General features: G+C 45.5%; 1 protein-coding gene across 5 annotated transcripts in view; it reads left to right on the forward strand.

Annotated features, from left to right (window-relative positions):
* The window catches only part of Nr4a3 (nuclear receptor subfamily 4 group A member 3), a 40,767-nt gene that overhangs the window by 13,084 nt on the left and 5,452 nt on the right, over window positions 1–22,231 (forward strand). For 4 of the 5 annotated variants that reach the window (XR_002476992.2, XM_021652846.2, XM_060379883.1 and 1 more), the window contains exons 6-7: window positions 9,095–9,294; window positions 12,270–12,448. Coding sequence is in view for 4 of the 5 variants with exons in the window: in XM_021652846.2 (XP_021508521.1) it covers window positions 9,095–9,294; window positions 12,270–12,448 (379 nt within the window). In the remaining variant the exon portion in view is untranslated. The other variant, XM_021652851.2, reaches the window with a different exon arrangement.

Raw genomic sequence — 22,231 nt, forward strand, 5'->3', positions numbered from 1 at the left:
ACCCTGTATATTGTTACCTTCATCAAAATTTTCACTCTGGCCATTTATCAAATGTGCTACTAAGTACAGACACTATACAGTTGGGTACCATGTAGCAACACCATGATATAAGTGTTATTATCCCTATGGTCCAAATAAGAAAATCAAAACAGAGAGAGGAAAAAAAAATTGGCTGGCCCAAGGTCACAAAGCAAAGATAGATAGATAGATAGATAGATAGATAGATAGATAGATAGATAGATAGATATAAAATTCTATCAGAGGTCAAAATTGGAGTCCCACTTGACTGACTTTCTGGTTTCAGTGAGGGTAGGATCTACAAGGGCATGAAGCTCTCCTCCCCAAAGCACCCATATAGGTGCTGCCTTGGCTAAGGTTTTAGCATGCAATCTGACATCATCCCAGGGCATTTGGCACTGCCACCAATGGTCAGTTCAGAAAAGTTGGATCCCAAAGTGATTCTGTGTCTCCAAACGTTCTAATTATCAGTCTCCATGGCCTAATTTCTCATGCGGTAGCAATGTCTTCACAGTACGTTGAGTTGTCCCAGCTGGGAACTGTCTCTATACTGAAAAAAATCAATCCAGTGTGTTTGCTTGTCTCTGCGCCTTTCAGTCTGTTAGTCTGGAGTCATCATCCTCATCAACAAACATTTATCCAATTTAATTGTTAGCTTTGCCCTAAATAGCAGATTGCCCATGCCAAAGTCTGGGTCATGCCCATGCTACCTTTGAGGCCTAGCTCAATTTTGCAAAGCATATTTATTTTAATTGCATTGTTTTTGAAATCAGGTTAAACTTCATCACTTGGGTTCTCCTGCATTTAGAGAACTCTACAAAATTATCAAAAATTGGACCAAAATCAACTAAATTAAAAGACTTTTTAAAAAATACAGTGAGCTTTCATCAAAAACTTGGAAGAAGCCACAGGAGCGTGCTGATCACATTTGCAGATGACAGAAAGCTGGGAGGGATCGCTAATATGATGGATGTCAGTATCAACATTCAGAATGATCTCGACAGGTTGGAACAGGAAGGCTGAAACCAGCACAAAGAAAGTTAACAAAAATAAATGTGAAGCTCAGCATTTAGATTTTTGTTTTAAAGGGGAGAGCCTTGGCTTGTCAGTGGTTCATTCAAGAGTTTATTCCACAGGCACTCAGTAAGATCCAACGAAGTGTGTGTTTGTGGAAGCGGGGTGCTAAGTTACCTGCTGTGGCAGCAGAAGGGTGGGACCAGAACTCAATTCCATATGTTCCCATGGATTCTGTCCTTTCAGATCACACTGCAAGGACTGAGTCCAATCCAAGACCAGATTTAAGGGGAATGTAGATACACTTTCTGGAAACTTACAAGAGATGGTTGGAGAAAAGAAGAAGACACATAGACAGGAAGGGAGGTTTGTAGCAATTAGGTTACTCTCTTTTCCCTGTATCAAAAGAGAGAGAGAGAGAGAGAGAGAGAGAGAGAGAGAGAGAGAGAATACTTCTGTTTTCCCTTGGCATATCTAGAGAAAGAAAATTTGGTGGGGGTCGGGGGTGGGGTGGATGTCTTCAAACTTGAGGACAAGTTCTCTGATCCACACCGATTGCCGTCAGAGTGAGGTCAGCAAACCAAGGAGGAATCAAGGACAGCACATGACAGGATTCTCCACAAAGGGAAAGTTGTCTGCATGACATTAAGTCTCTTCCAACTCTTAAGACTTTATGATTCTGAGGTTTACTTTTTGCTTCCTTAATTAAGTACTCACATGAAGGAATATATAAGAAAAGATATACCCGTATATATATATGGCTATAACTTTACTTTGTTATCAATAAAAATAATAGAATTGGTGCTGAGGAGATGTCTAAATTGGCAAAGTGAACACCACACCAGCATGAGGACCTGAGTTCCAATCCCTGACCTCTACATAAAAATCCAGGCATAGCAACATACTCTTGAAATCCAGAGCTGGTGAGGTGGCAGCACCCCCGGACCCCTTGGAGTTTGTCGGCCATCCATTCTAGCCAGTGATGAGATCCAAGTTCAGTTCTCAAAAATAAAGTGGATAAGGGAGAGGAACTGGGGGGGGGGGGGGTGAATATATAATCAAAATGCCTTCTACAGATGTGGTTTGAAGAACGGTCCCATAGGCTCATATTACTTGAATGTTCAGGGAGTGGCACTGTTTGAGAAGGATTAGGAAGTGTGAACTTGGAGTAGGTGTGGCCTTGTTGGAGGAAGCATGGGGTGTGTGTGTGTCTGTGTCTGTGTGTGTAGTGCTTTGAGGTTTCAAAAGCTCGTGCCAGGCCCAGGCTCTTTCTCGATCAGCCTGCAGATTAGGATGTAGCTCTGAACTCCTGCTCCAGCACCTTTGTACCACCATGCTCCCTGACATGATGGTAATTGGCTCAACCTCTGAAGTTATAGGCAAGCCCCCAACTAAATGCTTTCTTTTATGAGTTGCTTTAGTTCTGCTGTCTCTTCACAATGATAGAGCAGCAATTAAGACCACACATTGACAATATGACATTTTCAAAGAATTAATGTTTTTCAAATCATTAGAGAATTTTAAAGGTGCAGAATTGGCAAAGAAGTTGCTGGGCATTGACCTCTGGTTTCCACCCACGCACGCATACACACGTGTGCATAGACCCTTACATAAACATACACAGACATGCACTTAGAACACACAATCAATGAAAGGAGCAAGATGGCTCAGTGAGTAAATGCTTTTGTTGCCAACCCTGATGGCCTGCGTTTGATCACCAGAACCTACACAGTAACCGAGGAGAACCAAACCTCACACCATGGCACTGGAGAGCTTACACACATAGGCACAAATAAACAGATGAGAGGGGGAAAGGATCTTTCCTAAGTGACTGAAACAAAATGCCTGCTTTGAGCCAGGTGCCATTTTAAATATTTTCACATAAGCCCTCACCTCTGTGCCACAGAAATCACAGTATCAATACTTTTGTTAAAAGATTGTCATTGCCTGAACTTAAGCTTTTCTTATACCTTTCCCTTAAAAACTTGTAATTATAAAGCCATAGCCCTGAATGACCTTGAGATCGTCTAAGACAGCCCCCATGTTTTCGGGGAGATGAATGAACGCTCTTCAAGGCTAAATCTGTGGCCTGAGACCGGTGACGGGGCTGAGACGGGATGCAACCCCTTGAGAGGACACTTCTGTGTCATCACACTATCCCTGGAAGTTAAGGACAATTCACTTGAAAAACTACAATGATAGAAACATGTGTTTATACTCTATCATCATGTTTATGGTATAATGTTATCTTTTTGAAATAATCAATTCATTTAGAAGTAAATACAGAGAAACACTGTTTCCTGTGCATTAGCAACCACCCAGTCCCTCTCCCAGCTACTCCCATTAACATTTTAGTACGTGTTCATAGCTTATGTATGTGAGGCAAGTTGTCCTGTCAAGTTTGAGCCTAACAGTTGATTTGGCCAATGCAATCTTTTAGCAGTACTATTAGCTGCTTCCCCCGATGATTTGGCCAATATAATCTATTAGCAATCTATTAGCTGCTTCCCCTGATGATTAGGTCGATAGAGAAAGAAGAAAGCATCTGCCAGACTGTGCCTCTTCATTTCCATGGAGCAGGATATGTGCCTTAAAGGTAGAAACTGAGTGAGCCCTTTTCTCCCCAAATGTGGAAAAAGGAAGGGTTTTGTTCCAAGTCACAGAGGGAGTGAATGTTTTAAGAGGCCAGGATGAGCGCTCCTGAGCTCTGTGACGCATTCCTGGCTCGGGAACCTTCACTTCTCCTGTGGGCCAAACTTCTCTCCCTCAAAAATGAGCTCAGATCATTGTACATCAGCGCAGTCAAAACATGTCACATTTGATTTGTTTCTACCCGAGATGCTGCTATTCCCTGCCCCACAGTTGCTTTTAATTTAGCAATACAAGTATATATAGATACGAGGCTTGGCTTCAGTGCCTGCATAATTACTAATGAGGAAATATACTTAATGTCCTCATTAGTTGGTCATTCCAAGTGTTTTTCAGCACGCTAGGATGTTTTCTGGTGCCACTTAGTGCAGTAACAGACTAACTACGAGAACTATCTCTCACATCCAACCCGGCACCAGCAAATGTCACTTCTGTGCTAATGAAATAGCCTTAAAGACCCAACATGGACAGCACATGTTAGACTTACAGAGACCACAGCATGAAGACTGCAAATAGTGGTTTCAAGCATTTTGGGGGAAGACATTGACCAGTTGATTCCCTGGCTGGCATCAGCCAGTTCCTGCCATCAGGGCCCTCAGTTTGAATGGTGAAAAGATTGGCCTAAGTGTGCTGCTATGACCCCTTCTAGCGCTCTTACTTCCTAGCCCTCCCATCATTACATCTGCTACATACAGTTTGTCTGTGAGTGTGGACCAGCATCTTCTGGGGTGTGGTACCCAGACTACCTCCAGGCCAGCATCTCACCGAGTGTGGCCCACTGACTGCCTCAACAACAGAGAACAGCAGTGTTTGCTTTAACATGCAGGTCCCCCTGGGTCACACCCAGACCTTACTTAATCAGACCTGATAGCAGGAAGCCAGAAAGAATCTTTACTTTACCAAGAGCCTCCGATGGTTCTTTGGCATTGTAATGTTTGAGAGCCACCAATGTAGCTTAGTAATGACAATTCTACTTTACTTTGAATGTCCCAATTTATCTTAGGGATGAGAAAGGATGAGCTATGAAATTTCCAGTAAGCACTAAATTCACTTAAATGTAATATAGGGTGGGGAGGGGAACATGGATTGAGGCTCTGATAAAACCCTGCCGTCACAGCGTTCACATGCGAGTGACGAGAAAGAAGGCACCAGAAACATCACTTGCAGCGACACCGTTAGTGGCAGGAGGGACTTTTTTTTTTTTTTCTGAGAGGGCCACGGACGGAGCAAAAAAGAAGAAAGCTGGGAGAAAAACATATTAGTCACCGATCTTTTTTCATTACCAATTTTAAAAATATCCCTTTAGATTCATTTTATTTCTTAGCATATGTGTATGCGATGGGCACTTTTGTTCAAATATATGCGGGGTAGTGCTGTGGGGTGACTGTACACATCCTGTGGAGTCCGGAGGTTGAGGTCTGGAGTCTTCCTCCGTCACTTTCCACCGTATCTACGGAGGAGGGCCTCTCATGAACCTGGAGCCAGCTACTCTAGCTAGCCAGCTTGCTCCAGGACTCCCTTGTCTCCACCTGTGGTGGGTTGGGATGATGGGTGGGCCATCATGCCCACCTGAGTTTCCATAAGTTCTTCATGATTGTGTGGCAAGTGCCTTATGCACTCAGCCATCTCTCCAGGCCTAGGATGGCACTCACTAAAGTTCAGAAAACCCAGGACTGTGTACACATAGTTTGACACGTGTGATGATCACATCTATCATTTATAGAGAGGTAAAGGCTGAGAGAAGAGTAACATGCTAAGGGTGGTGGGGGAGGGAATCCATCTCCTTGGCTATCTCACATGCTTATCGAGGGCTGAAAAGCGTGGTACATATTCAGCTCCGTTCTGCTGTTAAAGCCTCACGTGGCTAATTTTTCAGAGTGCTTTTCTCCACTCGAATAACTTCCAGGCTGGGGCCGCTGCTGAAACCTGACTCCCACAGTTGCTGCCGAAGGCAGCGAGCAGACGCTTTGGGTTCAAATTGTATCCATTTGCTGTGGTGCGCAGCTCCCAATTCTGGTCTTTGTAGAAACCTCCATCCAGCCCTGGCTGTCAGTGATGCTTTGTATCTGCCTTGCGCTAAAGCCAGATTCTGATATGCTGGGATTACACATTAGCAGAAACAGAAAGAAAAGTTAATTTAAAAAAAAAATCTGTCTGCATCTGATCTATGTTTGAATGCAATAATCAATGAACAAACATCTTGGGGGTTTCTTTGGTGACGCCAAACCTATCTTGCCCAGAGATGTGGGGACTATACAGAGGTACATCTGGATATCCAGCTTTTCCACTTCCAGGTTTAAATGGCTAGGGCAGGCAGAGTATCTGGAGGCCTTGGTCTATTTCTTTAAATTTTATGATCAAAAGAACCTATGGGGACATCCCCACATCATTGGGTGCTGACCTCTGTTACTGGAGGTCAGTATCCAGTTTGGTTCCAGAATTCTGGGGCTTAGATAAGAATGAAGGTGAATCCCAAAGGGTCTACACTCAGGCAAGCTGGGCCTGCTGATTTTTTTTTTTCTTGCTGAGCTCTGTCAAAGAAAAGTTCATGCCCCAAGCAGGCAGGGGCTGTAAGCCCAGCAGGGCTCGGGCCTGCAGAGAACCCTGGTGAAAACTGCATGCTCTGCTGGGTCCTGAGCAAACACTGACAGCAGAACTGTTGTTGCTTCATGAGCCTCAGTTTGGGGGCAGTCAATGTGGGAAGCAGTTAGCCATGCCTCCTATTCCCAGGGGGCCCTTTCCACCCTGCAGTCTTCTCCCTCCTTTCAACCCACTATTTAAAACCAAAATCGTGCTGAACTGGTGTCAAATTCTAGGCCATAACATCGTCTCTGGTATGGCTTCACAATATTTAGAACCTTTGAATGCAAGAGGCTGGAGAATTGGCAATTAGGCCCCCGGGGACTTGACCAGGTGCAGAGCGGTGGCAATGCGATTTTTCTAGAGATGCGCAGCTAATCTTGCTCTCAGCGCTCCACCCTCCAGTTAAGAGCTGGTGGGCTCACCAGGGGTCTCATGGCCTCTTCAGTTGTCCTTAGGAAGGAAGCTGCCTCCCTCTCCTAAACTTGTTACCACCCACTATCTGAGAGCTCACATAATCCCAGGCACACTGGGACTGTCGGAAATAAAGGAGGCAGGGTTTTTGGACTAGACCTGATGTTACAAGATCTTAGAAGGCTGAGGTGAAAATTAGAAAGCTTCTGCTTAGTGCAGGATAGTCCTCACTCGGTAGACGTGGAAGGTGAGGGATGGTCACACTGTGGGAAGGGTGTCGGCAACGTCAGTGTCTTCTGCTGTTTAGCTCACTCTAATCTCAGGCCCTTTTCATAGAAGGGAATGTTTAAGAATGTTCTCCTCCCTACTCCACGGAGAACACTAGGGCCCGCAATATTTCAAGAATTAGGAGCCCAAATGAAACTGGGCTTAAAGTCCCTGGACTCAACATCTGATGTCTGTACCTTTATGTTTTACTGCTTCTGGGGAGAAAATAGGAAAGAAGAAGAAGAAAAAAAAAGACCCCTTTGCATCTAGTGTTTCATCTCCTCCCACAAGGGAGCTTTTACAGGAGTGCCTAGCGCCTTGTTGTTTATTGGCTGCTTCTCCTCATCTGCTTCTCCTCCAAGCATGTCTGAGCTTTGTGGCAAACCTAGCTACCCACCCTGACTATTCCTGCACTGAAAAGGAAGTCAGGTGTGGAATGTAGTCCAGTTTTAAAACATTTACCGAATGTATACAAGGCTGTGAGTTTGGAACTTTGCATCGTCAGGGTGAGGATTAAACATCAGAGCTTTAATCATTCCAAGGAAGTAGTAAGCTGCAACCCCAGGACATCGAACCTGTTCACAGTCAGCCTGTAGTCGCAGCACTCCAGGGCGGAGGCACAGAAGAGTACCGCAGCAAGCTTGAGGGCAGCCTGGTCTGAGTTTCAGGCCAGCATTGCCCCATAGTAAGACCCTGTCTCATACGATAAAAATCAAAGTCAAGAGGCATAGGACTTAAAAGGCACACGTTAACCCCTAGCTTAACATGGTCAGTTATGTAATTTAGGAAAGTTCCATAGCTGCCTGAGTCTCCCTTTGCTCACTTATAAAGTAAGGATTAAAAGCCCTGACTGGTGAGGATCAAAGAGGGGAGGGGTGTGGAATAAGGGGGAAGGGCTACAAAGTTGCTCTTCATTAAGGCAGTGATGCCCCTCTTCACACCGCATCTCCCGCATCTCTGCACTGTTGTCCCTTGAGCTTTATCGTGCTGCATAACATAGATCATCTATGAAGCAGAATAGGTTTGCTTCCATTGAGTCAGGCAAACCTGTACCTTTAACAGAGTAGCCAAAAGCTTGGGAGAGACCTCCTCCCCCTCCACTTCTCTTTCCTCTCTCCTGCCCATCCCCTTTCCCCTCCTCATTCTTTGTCTTCCTCCTTCTTCCCCACCTTCTTCCCCGTTCCTAGCTCTGTGCTATTGTATGTCCTTCTGCAATGATGAACATGTACCCCAGCCCCACCTGACTTTTAAGCAACAGAAATAAGGACAGTATGATAAGACACTGAATTTTTAATTTTATCTAATTTTGATTAATACAAGGAGCTACAATCTCAAGTCTGGTGGCATATGGCTTGGCTGTCTGGGCTCTGCCACAGAGGAACTCCCGAACTCAACACACACACACACACACACACACACACACACACACACACTTCCACATTTATCTCATAGAAATCCATCCACAGCGAGAAAAACTTACTCTTTTCTTTTATTGGCTTATTGTATGATTCTCGCTTCAGTAGGCATTAGAACCATCCGTTTTGATAAAAAGCAGTCTGTTGGACCCACCCCCAGAGTGTCTTAGGAGGTTGGCCTGAGATTGCCATTTCCAGCACATTACCGGCTTTTGTTGATGCTTCTGGTCTAGAGACCATACTTTGAAAATCTCTGGCTCCTTCTTGGGAAACCTTGATGCTATAGCGGAACGCACAGAGCCAGACCTACTCAGACCCAAGGTCCTAGGGCAGTAGTTTCCATGTGGACAGTGGTTTGACCCATGAGATGCTCTGTGGAATCATCTTTGGAGCTTTTAAAGTTCCCAAAAGGGAGACCTCACAGCAGACCACTTAAATTGGCCTTTCTTGGGGACAGAACTGAGACAGGAATGCTTCCTGAAGCTCCTCAGATGGCCCTGACAAACTCCCACACTGGTGGGGCTTGAAGGAATTTCTATCTATTGGATAATAACAATGAATTCATTTTATCCTATGTCTTAGGGCCATTGGGGGATCAGAAGAGGCTGTGAATGTCAACAGGTTTTTTCAAAGGGGCATGGGATTTAGGCGCTGGCATCTGGGCAAAGCCAGTCTCAAGTGATAGCGCCACCCCAGTGCAGTCGGAGTAAGGCTGCTTTCTGCGCATTGCCTTCCAGTACTGTCCCAGCGACCAGGCCACGGCAGGCACCGACGCCGAGCACGTGCAGCAGTTCTACAACCTTCTGACCGCCTCCATCGACGTGTCCAGAAGCTGGGCCGAGAAGATCCCGGGATTCACTGATCTCCCCAGAGAAGATCAGACGTTACTTATAGAATCAGCCTTTTTGGAGCTGTTTGTTCTTAGACTTTCCATCAGGTATGTCCTACTGTTTCATCTTCTCTCAGCCTTCTCGTGTACAACAGTGAAAAGTTTGTTCAAGAAGCAAAGGTGAAATTCGTTCAAACATTAACACACTGAGCGGTGGGGAACAGAAAGCACAGGAGTGGCAGCTAGGACCCAGGTTCTGGTCTGAGGTCTAACAGGAGTAGATACAGCATTGCCTCACTGGAAGTCTAGCTTTTATCTATGCAAAACAAAGAGGATGGATTCAGTGGTCCCTCGAGTCCTGTGGGACTGTCCTCGTGGTACGGAAGGTGTTTGTGGAAATGCTGGGTTTGCCTTATAAATTTCTATTTCGCAAGTGACTGTTGCGACATTCCTGATGGGTCTCTGACTCCACAGTTGAGCTCCCTAGTCAAAAGATTGGTCTAGCCTTTAGCGTTCAGCAGCAGAAAACATGAGGAAAAGTGGATTTTATCTGTCTGTCTGTCTGTCTATGTATGTATGTATCTAGCTATCTAGCCATCTAGCTATCATCTATCCTTGCTTGTAGATAAATAGGTCTTACTTGGTAGCTTAGCCTGGCCTTAGACTCGCAGCTGACCTTGGAATCGTCCCTGCTCCAACCTCCACAGTTTTGGGACCCAGGAGTGCACTGCCATGCCCAACCAGAAGTGATATTTCAAATAGCTGGAACTCCATACCTATGCTCCTCTTTACACATGTCCTTTAATATAATATGTATAATATACATAATAAAAACACATGTATATGTTTTTTTTATTCACCCAGGGCACATTTAATTCAATCTTCCGTGCTTTATTTCAACTATGTATTTCAAAGATATTACCCGAATTTCACCAGGTGTTATAAGAAAAACCATCCTTCCCTTCCCTCTCTTCTCTCCATCAAGTCCTGTCTCATATTGTGACACCAAAAACTCCTGCATAAAATGTAGCTCCACTGCCTTTTGACCTGGTAGGTAGGCTATAGTGTAAGACTGGAATCTGCATTTTTAACTCATACTCTCTTGATTCTGAAACCAGTGGTTGGAAGTCCATGTTCCCACTGTGAGGTAGAAGCATTCTGTCCATCTGCCCCCTCTGCAGTGTGGAGGGATCCGAGGGAGACATGACAGTGGTTGTGGCTAGAGTGTCAGATTAACTCAAGGCCAATCCAGAGCACACGAGAGCTGGTAGCAATGTGCCTGTCATCTCAGGCATGTAGCGAAGGAGTAAGCAGAGGATAAGCTCCATGCAGGTGGATACCACACTTCACCAAGCTCTCTGCAGTGCCTGTCTCCAGGAGCTTGTCAGCCTTGGTGCTCAGGAAATACCCGCTGGGTGAAGGGATGAACAGAGCTGTTAGGAAGCACAGTTAGGAAGCACAGTTAGGAAGACACCAGCTTGTGGATGCAGTCGACCTGGAGAGATATGTGGATCGAGGCATTTTAAAGTTAAGGAGAAGCCAATATGAAAGTAAGGAAACTACAAAATTGAGAATTGGCTACCCTTCGCCCCCTCTGCATCCTCCTGTGTGCGAACTGTGCATGGCTTTCAAAAACCTTCATTTTATTCCATTCCCTCTACAACCTTGGGAAATCATGATTAAATTCATGTTTCATAGATAAGAGAAAGGAAGTCTAGAGAGATGAAAGGAGTGCCGAAGGTTACACTGCTAAGCCATCATGTCCGAAGGAGGTCCCAGGGCTCCTTTTCTGAGAAAGGGGATGGTCATGGACAAATTGGCAAATTTAGAAACAGCCCTCTATGGCCCCCTTATTTAAGTTCAAGGAGGTAATATGTTCTGCCACCTTTAACTCTGTGATTGGCACTTGGAGAAACTTGTTGCTTTGAGTTTGCATAATGAAATTACAGCGTCTAGCCTAGGGCCTTATCAACTTTTGGCATTGAAGAAAATAAGGGAACAACCTTGACCACAAGCCCAAAGGGAAATCTGTTTACTGCAGAGACAGGCTATTGCACGGCTTTACTTGAGGAGATCTCCTGACAAAGGTTTATTCACCCTAAACAGGGGACCAACAATAGGCCAGAGAAATTATCTTATCCCAGTTCAGGGTAGCGAACTAGTGTGTTTCCTGGGTTAACGACCAGGAGCCTATATGAGGGTTTGCTTCCAGGAATATGGGTTCCCTCCCCAACAAGATATGTCACCAAAAAAAGTCACACCTAGCATGGATAATAAATAGCCTCCCCACAGTTGTGTAGATGGGTGCCCAGCAGTTTTCTGCCTCCTTCACCTCAGCACCTCTCTTGACTGCACGTAACTGGGTGGGGCAGTTCTGAGGGCAGGAGGGAGTTGGTGGCTACAGTGTCAGGGGAGGATCTCATGACCCTCTTCTCATACCTGTGAGGGAACCTAGCAGGCCTGATATTGTGAGGGACTCCTGTGAGTAATCACAGCAGCTCTGGTTTCAACATAGTGACAGGTATGAATCAGCTAGAGGACATTGTCCACAGCGGATGTGATGTGTTGGGCTTCCCCTAGACCAGGGGTCCTCAGCCTTCCTAGTGCTGAGACCCCTTAATACAGTTCCTCATGTTGTGGTGACCCTCCCAACTATAAATTATTTTCTATAAACTATAATTTTGCTGCTGTTGCGAATCATAATATAAAATCTCTGAAATGCAGATGGTCTTAGGCGACCCCTGTGAAAGGATCGTTTGACACCCACACCAGAGGTCGTGACCCACAGATTGAGAACCACTGCCCTAGAGATTCTCTGAGGGCTTGCCTCGTCACATTCCACCCCAGACAAGCTAGCAGCCTATTCTAGCACTGGGAGAGCAGGCATGTTGGCCTGCGTTTCTTAAGGACATTAGCACAGGTGGCACAGGCTGTTCCCAGGAGCACACCTTTGTTCATGGCAGTACTGGACACAGTTTCCAGGGTTGCCGTGCAGCGATGCTGGCACCTGTGTACTATATAGCATGTTAGCCAGACTGAGAATACCCGCCTAACGTGTCTCTCCTTCCTCTGCTCTCTCCCAGGTCAAACACTGCTGAAGATAAGTTTGTGTTCTGCAATGGACTTGTCCTGCATCGACTTCAGTGCCTTCGTGGATTTGGGGAGTGGCTCGACTCCATTAAAGACTTTTCTTTAAATTTGCAGAGCCTGAACCTTGATATCCAAGCCTTAGCCTGCCTGTCAGCACTGAGCATGATCACAGGTGAGTGCCCGCTTCCGGAAGGCAGAGCCCGCATTCCCCTTTTCTCTTGCCTGTGTCCAGGTGGCTTCTGAATATCCTGTGGCCTAAACACACCACACACACACACACACACACACACACACACACACACACACACACAGACACCACAAAATGTTCAGTTTCTATATTATGTTACTTGGTACATATATTACTCTCTTGGTACGTGTCCTATCACCCCATACCTAGAGGTCCTGCTCTTGGCTCCCCTTCACCTCTCACCCTTAAAGTTTCTTATTAGGTTACATCTTCATCAGCGATATGAGGGCCTGGGGAGGTACAGGCTCCAGAAGGGTTAACTGAATCTGAAGCTCGTCCTCCCTCCCTTGGGTCAGACCCAAGCCCAACTAGGCTGATTGGCTGAGGGTCAAGTTCAGGCTGGATGTGTTCTTGGCTAGAGAAAATACTTCCCAGATAGGTGAGACCAACCATGTCCTCGGCAAAGCTGGCCTCTCCTTTCCAATGCAGCCTTGCTTTGCCGAAGCCAGTGGTTCTCAGCCTGTAGGACACAGTCTTCTCATTAGATATTTACATTACAGCCATGACAGTAGCAAAAATTACAGCTCTGAAGTATCAATAAAACTAATTTTCATTTTAAAATTGAGGGGGTCATCACAGCATGAGATTTCGGGAGATCACTGAATTAGGAACAGCGGGAACCCTCGGCCTAAACACTGTTTACCCGCATCTGCTTCAGGTCATCTTCTGTGAGACAACTGTGTGCCCCTAGAGGCCAGCTGGTCATGTAGCTGACTCCCTCCTCCTGGCCTTTGGGTCAGGTTAAGAAGCTCAGTTCTTACTAGGCTGCCATAGTCTTCCGAGACTATGAAACAAAAGCAAAGACAACCTCAGAAGGTATGAATCCCACCGACAGGGCTTTTGGATGTCATAACAGAACAACCTAAAAAACTGGTGTCAGACCCGAGCATTTCACTCCCAAGACTCCAACGAGACTAGCCCCAAGGTCAGTTTGTCCTCCAGCTCCCGGGTCCTTTCCAGACACAGTCAGTGTTTCTGGGACAGTTACACATCCCAAACTGGAAAGTATAGAAAGACGGATTTTTTTGAGCCTTCTTTAGCTTTCTGCAACTAAATCTAGTTCATTGCCATATCAGTACGGAGACAGAAGTTGAATGAATGCCTACTGGTGTAGGTGCTGTCTCATGTGTCACTGGGTTTTCAAAGACGATGACTTGGATGCCTGGAGGAGACAGAATGTGTAAATTAATCCATAGGACACAGACAGTTGAGCGTAGTGTGGAGATGTGTGAGGGTCCCAGAGTGTCAAGAGACCTCAGATGGGGGAGCAAAGGTCTCCAGGCTACTGTGAAGGGAATAATGATTATAAGCAACGATAAAAATTTCCTGAAGCTATTTCTGAAAATATGACTGACCTAAGTTTCAACCCAATGAGGCAGGTGAGATCAGTGGAGAGCTACAGGAAGTTCTGCACAGAAAAAGATGACCAGACTTGCATTCTAGAATGATCTACAGCAATGGATCTGAGCACAAAGTGGGTCAGGGAGGAGAGGAGGAAAGTAGCAAGTATAGTGTAGGGGCTGCAGGAGGGCCTAGCCTGGAGGCCCAGTTCTTTTGTTTTACTCTGTGGAAAGTAATGGACACCAGCGTACCGGGTACCAGTGTACCTAATGCGTCCACACAGAGTCCAGAGCAGGAACTGGAGGAAGGTGGTGCTATCCTCTGCATCCCCCCAGTGCAGTGATCAGAGCTGACCAGCCCACTGCCCGCTCAGGTAGAGATTGCTAGAGGCAGTTTGGCATGGCAGGAAAAGCAACTCCCTTATTAATCTGGAGTCTGGCATTTCATTAGCAAGGGCTAGTGAGTAACACATTTCTCTTCTCTGCACTTCTGTTTCCTCATCCACAAAATGGGAATAATAACATCCATTCCATGGGGTGGCAGTGTAGGTTATAAAAACAAAAACAAAAAAAACTAAGTTGATGATGTCGCTAAACTGGCTTCGTGGCAGACATCGTTCTACTTGTGTTTCTCTTTGCAGTGGCGTTGACAGAGGCTCCTTCATGTCAGTAAAATGAAATGAGAGCTGGGCCTTGTGGCCAGGCCCTCCTTGTGAGCTGCAGTCCCTGCTCTGTTACAGCTTGCTATTTTCCTCTTGTCCTCATGGGTTCATACATGCCCTTCTCATTGTAAACCTTGGGCAGTGCAAAATGAAACTCAGTGTCATGAAGAAAAGTTAGTGTCTTTGTAAAGAAAGCAGTATGATCTGGACATAATGATTCACACCTATAATTCTAACACTCAGGAGCCCAAGGCAAGAGGATGGTGAGTTCAAGGCTAGCTTGTCCTACACGGCGAGTTCCAGACCAGCCTGTCTCAAACAAAACAAAACAAAACAAAGTATAGTATGTTTGGCGACTATTTTCTTAGATACTTGAGAGACTCAAAAACAAAGCAGTTTTGCTACACTGGCAATTGGCTGAGTGATTTGTCTGTAGGTCTTTCACACAGGGCAGCACAAGTCCCTGCCTTCATTCCTGCCAGCGTTACTGGAGCAAGCTGTCAGAGGTGCTGCAGATATTATGCAAGCAGGATTAGCCCTGTAATAGCCCAGAACTCTTGGAATTTGGTGGCTGGGAAGGATCTGGGATGCATGAAAGCATCGGACGGTACAGAAAGGAAAGTGCCTAGGAAGCCATTGCTGTGCATACCCACTCTCATTTGAGTGGGCATTCCCAAGAGCCTTGACATCTCGGATGCCTCATAATAAGAAAAAGTGGTTGTGGAGCATCCGATGAGGCTTAGGAATGAGAAACTTCATCCCAAAAGCGGTCTATTCAGAAACCAGAGAGGAACTTACGGAAGGGAGAAGAGATCTTAGAGCATTGGCCATTCTTACTTCCAGAAGACGTCTTCAGAAATTGGAGAGCAGTGGTGGTTTACCCAAACATGAATGCCTCCCACTAATTAAATTTTCTTCTTCCTCCCCTTCTCTCTAAACCCCTCGTGAAATACTGGGTGGTGAGATGGGACAGGAAATAGTTTCTTTCTAATAACTCTCCCTTCCTACAGTAGCAGGGAGTTTCCCACAGTTGTGGTTTTTGCATCCCCCGTTCATCTGCCCTAACCATTGCCTCTTGCCAAAGCCACACCCCTGGAGCAATGGGAAGGCTTTGCTTCTTTGCCGCAGATGGGGTGCAGTGTGTTGATATCGGTTTGCGGTCATTCAAAAAGAAAGTTAGTGTAGAATTAACATTTTTCAAATGTCCAGGTATCGGGGCCTCTGTGCCAGGCTGCCAATATGTGGGAGTGTGAAGACGAGCTGGGCATGCACCCTGCTAACAGGAAGCGTGTAGTCTACCAAGATACGATATAAGGAGCTCTATGCATGGTGGTTAGTGTTTAGATTCTTCTGGTTTGGTTTTCGGTTTTTTTTGAGACAGTGTAGCCCTAGCTGTCCTGGAACTGACTCTGTAGACCAGCTGACCTCAAACTCACAGAAATCCCTCTGCCTCTCTGCCTCTCTGCCTCTCTGCCTGGGTTTAAAGGCATCTGCTACTATGCCCGGTAGTGTTTAGCTTTCTAAGAGACAAATTAAGTGCAGATGAAGTCTGGGTAATTGCTGCGTTTGGGGGAATTAAGAACACTGGACATACTTGTCATGAATAACTTCACAAAGCATGTGAAGGTCATTAGATATAAAGGTCATCCCAAATCAGGAAAACCAGAGATCCAGAGCATGGCTGTGAAACGCCCCCAACAGTTGTGGGGAAATCATGGATGGTCAAAGTACTTTTTTCGTGTATTAAATCATATACATGACCTGAGGCAGAAAGGTGAACATTTCAAAGAGGCCAGACTATGACTCTGAATGCCTGCCTCTTCTGGAGAAAGCGTGGAAGCCAAGGCAGCAGTGCACTCTGGGAAACAGTTTCACTGCCTCTGGAGGCAGCAGCTTGAGCACATTCCCTGAGCTCTGTGAAAATGTAAAGGGTTTTCAGAGAAACAACTGATTCATTGAGATACTTGCCTTGTGGCTTCATGCTATGAACTAACCTTGGAGTATAAGCATGTATTTTCCATCTAGTGACTGATAGGGAAATGCGATCAAAAAGGTCCTTTGGAGCCGGATGGTAGGCGAAATTTTGGTGCTCAAATGGAGTTTTTTGAAAATTCCCCAAGGCATTCTTTCCAAGATTCAAGTCTTCTGTCAGGTAAAACAATGAGTCCTTTCTCTCCTATCTATTTTTCCTGGTCTTATTGGAACATGACCTCTAAGACGGAGGAGGAAGAGAGGCAGATCCGGTGCTAAGATCAACACTTGGCTGCTCCTTCCACCTGCCTTTCCAGAGCTCATCTGCTCACTCTGAATACCTGGCATCAGATATGTGGCAAGGGCAAGTATGGGTGAAATTTGGCAAAATAATATAGTTTGGAAAGAAAGGGGAGCTCTTTCAGGATTTGGAGAGTTGAGATCTGAGTTTGAGTCTTTATCTGGCCATATCATAGCTGGATGATTCTGGGCAATCCTTCCTTATCTTTTCTGAAAACCAGTGTTTTCGCTTCTCACAGAGGTAAAGCCTTAGACCATTTAAGATGCTATAACAAAACACCACAGTGTGCGTAACTTATAAACAATGGAGATTCCTATCTTGCACGTGGTGTCTGGAGGCACCTCCCCCCCAACATTGTCACATTCAAGGGTAGATTTCAGCACGAATGGGGGCATGGTGAGATCATAGTAGACAATAACATGTATTTGTAGGTTTCTTATAAAGAATAAACTAGTGTATAACCCTACAGAGCAAAAGAATCGTCCAAACCTTCACTGTTATTGTCCTGAATGTTGTCTTCCAGCAAGAACTAACTCCTCAGAATCTATGAATGTCTTTAGCTTTCATACAATTGCATCTATATGGCACAATCAGGATTTCTTTTGTCTGTGCCTTTTTATGGGCTTCATACAAGAAGAGCAGTGATGTTAATATCTCGGCACATTTTTCCTCACCTTTGAATATGCAGCAGTGCCGGCATGCTTTCTCGTACTGACTGTGAACATTTTTCTATGGGTAGCATGTGTTTCGTCATTCAGTTCAAGTCAACTCGGTAATATTTACTGAACCTGGGAAGATAGATAAATGGCCTGAGAGCAAGCAAGAGGACCCAAGCTCAATCCCCAGCACTTATGTAAAAGATGAGCTTGAGGGTGAGGTGCAATCTGTAACCTCAGAAATAAGGGTGGTGGTAGATACAGAGAGAGGAAGGTCCCCCTGGAGCTCATTGGCAGCAAGCTTACAGGAATCAGTGAGCTCGGAATTCATTGAGAGGCCTTGCGTCAAAAACAAAGTTTGAGAGTGACACAGAGAGCCTCCGCATACATCTGTATGCATGTACTCACATACATACAAGCACATATGAACACACAAATTTCCTACTAAGGCTCATTCTCAGCATTTGGGATATACTTGGGGGCTCCCCAAAAAAAGTCTAAGTGAAAGGAGAATCTTGATAACCTTTAAATTTACCTTAGTGTCCCATGCATGACCAATACTAGTCGAACAAATGGGCTGTGAATATCAGCAAGCCTCTCAAAGTAGGAAAATCTGAATTATTTTTAGCCTAGCATTGTTATTAGAAAATAATCTGATTTCCTGAGAGATGCCCAATTTCAATTGAGTTTAATTTGGTTGTTTTCTATGGAGCATCTGGCCCATACCAGGTGCAGAGACCCTTGTCCCTTAGAGAGTCGGTGGTTTTAGAGAGCAACACCTACTCACAGACAGAAAAGTACTTGTGCACCTTGACCCGACTTGTGGCTTACTGGCCAGTGTGGGTTCTTGGACTGCCCACTAGTCAGTAAATGCCATGTGACTCAGCAAGGGCCAGCAGCAGGACTCCCTAGAGAAAGAGGTGAGGCCCAGAGCAGGAAGTCCCATTTGATGTTTGCTGTTTCAGTAACAGCCCCACTTCTTTTCTTCCTTCTTGGCTGGGACTGTGAAATTATCTCTAAGTTGGCCAAAGCCCAGAGAGCTGCTCATAAAGCTGGTGGGGGTGGGGGGGATGGTCTACTGCTGAATACTATCCATCCCTTTCTCCAGCTGCTGCTCTCTGCTCTGAGGAAGAGAGCCGCCTGGTGCTTCTCTTATAGGCCAAGAGGCAGAAGTGGGAACTGTAAAATAGCAAAAGTTAGCTCAATATGAGAAACTGACATAAAACTGTTTGAAATTGGAATAAGCTCCCTTGGGAGAGTTCTCATAGGCGGCATTAAGGGAAATTAAAACAAGATGCCTTGGGAAATGAGGCTTGCAGAGACCCAGGGTAGAGATGCTGCCTACCATTTCTACCAAGGTAGAGAGCAGCTCTAAGGTGCGAGGACTGGCTAGGGCTGCGCCTTTCCACCTGGCGTACAAAGCATTGGACATCGTGATAAGTTTCACGTGCTGGTTGTGCAGGCCTGCATTTCTCACAAGCTCCTAGGTTATGTTGATGCTGCTGGGATTTGAGCCTTTTTTTTTTCTTTCTTTCTTTTTTGAGGAACAAGGGAACCTGTTGGTAATTGGGATTCTTTGACATTAATAATAGCTAATATTTTTCAGACAGTACCTGGCACTGTGCCAAGAATTTTACATGTGTAGTTTTAATGTTGCTGAATACATTTGGAAGTACCTAGGATGAATCACAGCAAGAAAGACAGTCAAAAGCAATTACAACAATGTAGACAGCAGGTATGAGAGATCTTGTCCAGAGGAAGTTGTAACTTTGAGAAGAACACAGATGCTAGGAACGCCACACGGAGAGCTACTAAAGTGACTGGGCCAACCCCACCCCACCCTCCGAAGGAATCCATCCCCAGAGATTATTATGAGTTTTGGGGAAGGAAGATTTCTGTGTCATTAGAAGATAACATGGAAAGTGATGAATTGAGTTTTAAAATAATTTTTTTTAAAAGAGTGTTTGCAAGAATATATTAAGTACTGACTGCATGCCTGGTATTATTCCAAGGACGCTGCATGTAAAGACCATTTAATTTCACAGCAAGAAGGAAGGCAACTGCCCTTATTAGCCCTCTTTCATAAGTGTGGAAGTGGATCCCAAGTCACCCAGTTAAAAGCTGACAGAGCTGCGAAGTACAAAGAAGGGAGCCTCTGCCTGGAAAGTGAGTTTATAAGGTTCTCTACTTCTGTGAGCGTCTTCACAGCTCCAGCTCATTGTTTTAATCTGAGCAGCTTTCACATTTAGTGTTCATTTAGTCATTTCTTAACTGGCTTTGGTCTTCCATCGCATAGATTCATCTATTGGAGGTGTGTTAGGTGTTAGGATTGCTGCAGGAGATGGGGCCACCCTGAGCAAATGGAGGGCGTTTCTCCAGGGAGCTTAAATCTAAGGGAAGAGGCAGGCAGTTGTCACATGAGTATCAGATTTCAAACTTGCTTGTCCTGCTAAGGGAGAGGATCCTGTACTATGAGAGAATCTGACCCAGACAAGGAGCCAAGAAGGAAGCTTCTTTGACTGGACGTGCGATGAGTGTATCTTAACTAGCTGAAGGGGGAAGAACCCTTGAGTGTCTCATTACCGCAGTCGGGCAGTCCCAGCAGCTCCCTCTCCTGTCCTTCTCTCTCCACGCCCCCACCCCTGCCCCTTCCTCTCCTCCTGCCTCCTCCTCTTTCCCTTCAACACCCCCCCCCATCCTCTTCATGCTCAGCAGAGCCATCTGTGACATGGAAAGCTAACAGGCCAACAGGAACCCAAATGTGTCCCTAGATGAGAACTGCCCCACACGTTAGGATATGCTGTTTCCTTCACCGCTCTGACCCCACTGTCTGTGGTACCTGTCACAGGAAAGGTACTTAATAAGCATCTACTGGAGAAGTAATTAACTACTAGTTAACTAAGGCCACAGAGAGCAGGAGGTTGCTAAAGTTCATCTCGGGATGGGGAGAAACTTTCTAACAATTGGAAGCAGTCAAAGGCGGGTAGCCAGCTGGCTGCGAGAGAAGCTCTCAGATTCGGTTTGAAAGAAACTGGCCACTTGCTAATTTCAGCCGGAGGCAAGTCACTTAACTCTTTGAGTCTTCTTACATATTAATTAAAGGTGACGATTGTCCTGCCCCATTCTGAGCTACTGTAAGCAAAAGAGCATAATCTAAGGATTATTCAATGAGCTTTATCATCAGGTTAAAAGGTCTGGCTTGCCGTTGGAGCTGGAGGCTAGCTTTGGTTTTGTAGTGCCTTGTAGCAGAGATGCTCTTAGGTGGGACCTTAAACAAAGTGGGTCAAATCCCTTCCAGTGCACATACACAGTCTTTGCCATGTATATCTAGTACTGTTTTGACGTCTCAGAAACATAATGTTTGACTTAAGATACTGAAAGGCAGGATGAATATTGTATAACTCTAATGTGAAAAGCTTGTTCGGCTAAATCGTTGGGGCGGGGACGGAGGATTTTTAGGTGGTTGTTGCTGAGGACTCAGCCCAGCACATCTCACGTGCTAGGTGAGCGCTGCCACTGAGTTACACCCCTCCCGCCTAGAGAAACCTTAACCACCTTCCCCGTAAACTCCTCCAGGAGATGAGAAAGCCCACGTGTCTGACTCCCTCTCTCCTTCCGTGTTATGAACTCCACATTTCCAGTCTGTAGCTGTTTGACACTCTGCAGTGGGGAAAAGGGGGAGTCAGTGGTTAGAATCTTAAGGAATCTTAAATTTCTGGAAAGGTCCCAGACACTTGGTGACCCCCTGGTGACCTGAAAACCTTGCTGGCTGCTGTTAGGAATATACGAAAAGACTGAATTTTATCGTAGCTCCTATGGAAAGACAAAGAAGCCGCAGATCCTGAGAGTGTTTACAACAACAAAGGAGGGGCGAGGTGCCTTTGGCTCCTAACAGGAGTGTCTATGAATTCCTCAAGGAATTCCAGGCCTGGCTGATCCAGTTGGCAGGAGGTATCGATCCCCACTTCAATTCACTGAATAAATAATGGTTGCCATAGTTATTCAGCAGCCACGACTGGCTGGAGAGCAGGGAAAACTCCACGCTCCTTTCTGTGAGTTTGGCCATGAGAAAGTCTGGCTCTAAGGTCCCACAATCAATCGCCACCCCCTGCATCTCCCTACCCCACCCCCACACACAAATCGCTCAGTTTCTTCATCCTGATAACCAGAGTGGAATCTTGGATGGTCCGTGAGACAGGAGGCCCTGTAAGGATGGGAAAGCCTCAGCTGATGGGCTGGAGTTTGATTGTGAGAGACACCTCCTCTCCTTAGCTTGTAAATCAGATTTAATGGATCTCAATGCTAATCGAATTAAATACCAGCAAGTTTGTGCCTGGTGGTATCATGTATATGACAGGGCTTTGCGAAGGACCATCTCCTACCTTGTTCTATTTTAACAATATTCTCCAAATAGCACTAACCTAGAAATTTTAAAAGAAGAGTAAAAGAGCCATCCAATTATCTCATAAATATTTTTACATTTTGTTTATTTTCATCCTTTATGTGAAGAAAAATTACACTTATTTTGTGTGTATGCGTTTATGTGTGTACATTCCACAGTGCATGTGTAGAGGTCAAGAAGACAGCTCAGGGGAGTCCTGTCTCTCCTTCTACCATGTGGAGCTCAGGGACTAAACTCAGGTCAACAGCGTTGGCAGCAAAACCCCTCACCTGCTCAGCCATCTCACCAGCCCCAGATTTTATTGTTATTTTTGCACGAATGAGATCATAGCCTGGGTACTATTTAATATTCTCTTCTTCGTTTAATGTTATCTGTG

The sequence above is a fragment of the Meriones unguiculatus genome, chromosome 3 (assembly GCF_030254825.1).
Source record: "Meriones unguiculatus strain TT.TT164.6M chromosome 3, Bangor_MerUng_6.1, whole genome shotgun sequence".
NCBI lineage: Eukaryota > Metazoa > Chordata > Mammalia > Rodentia > Muridae > Meriones > Meriones unguiculatus.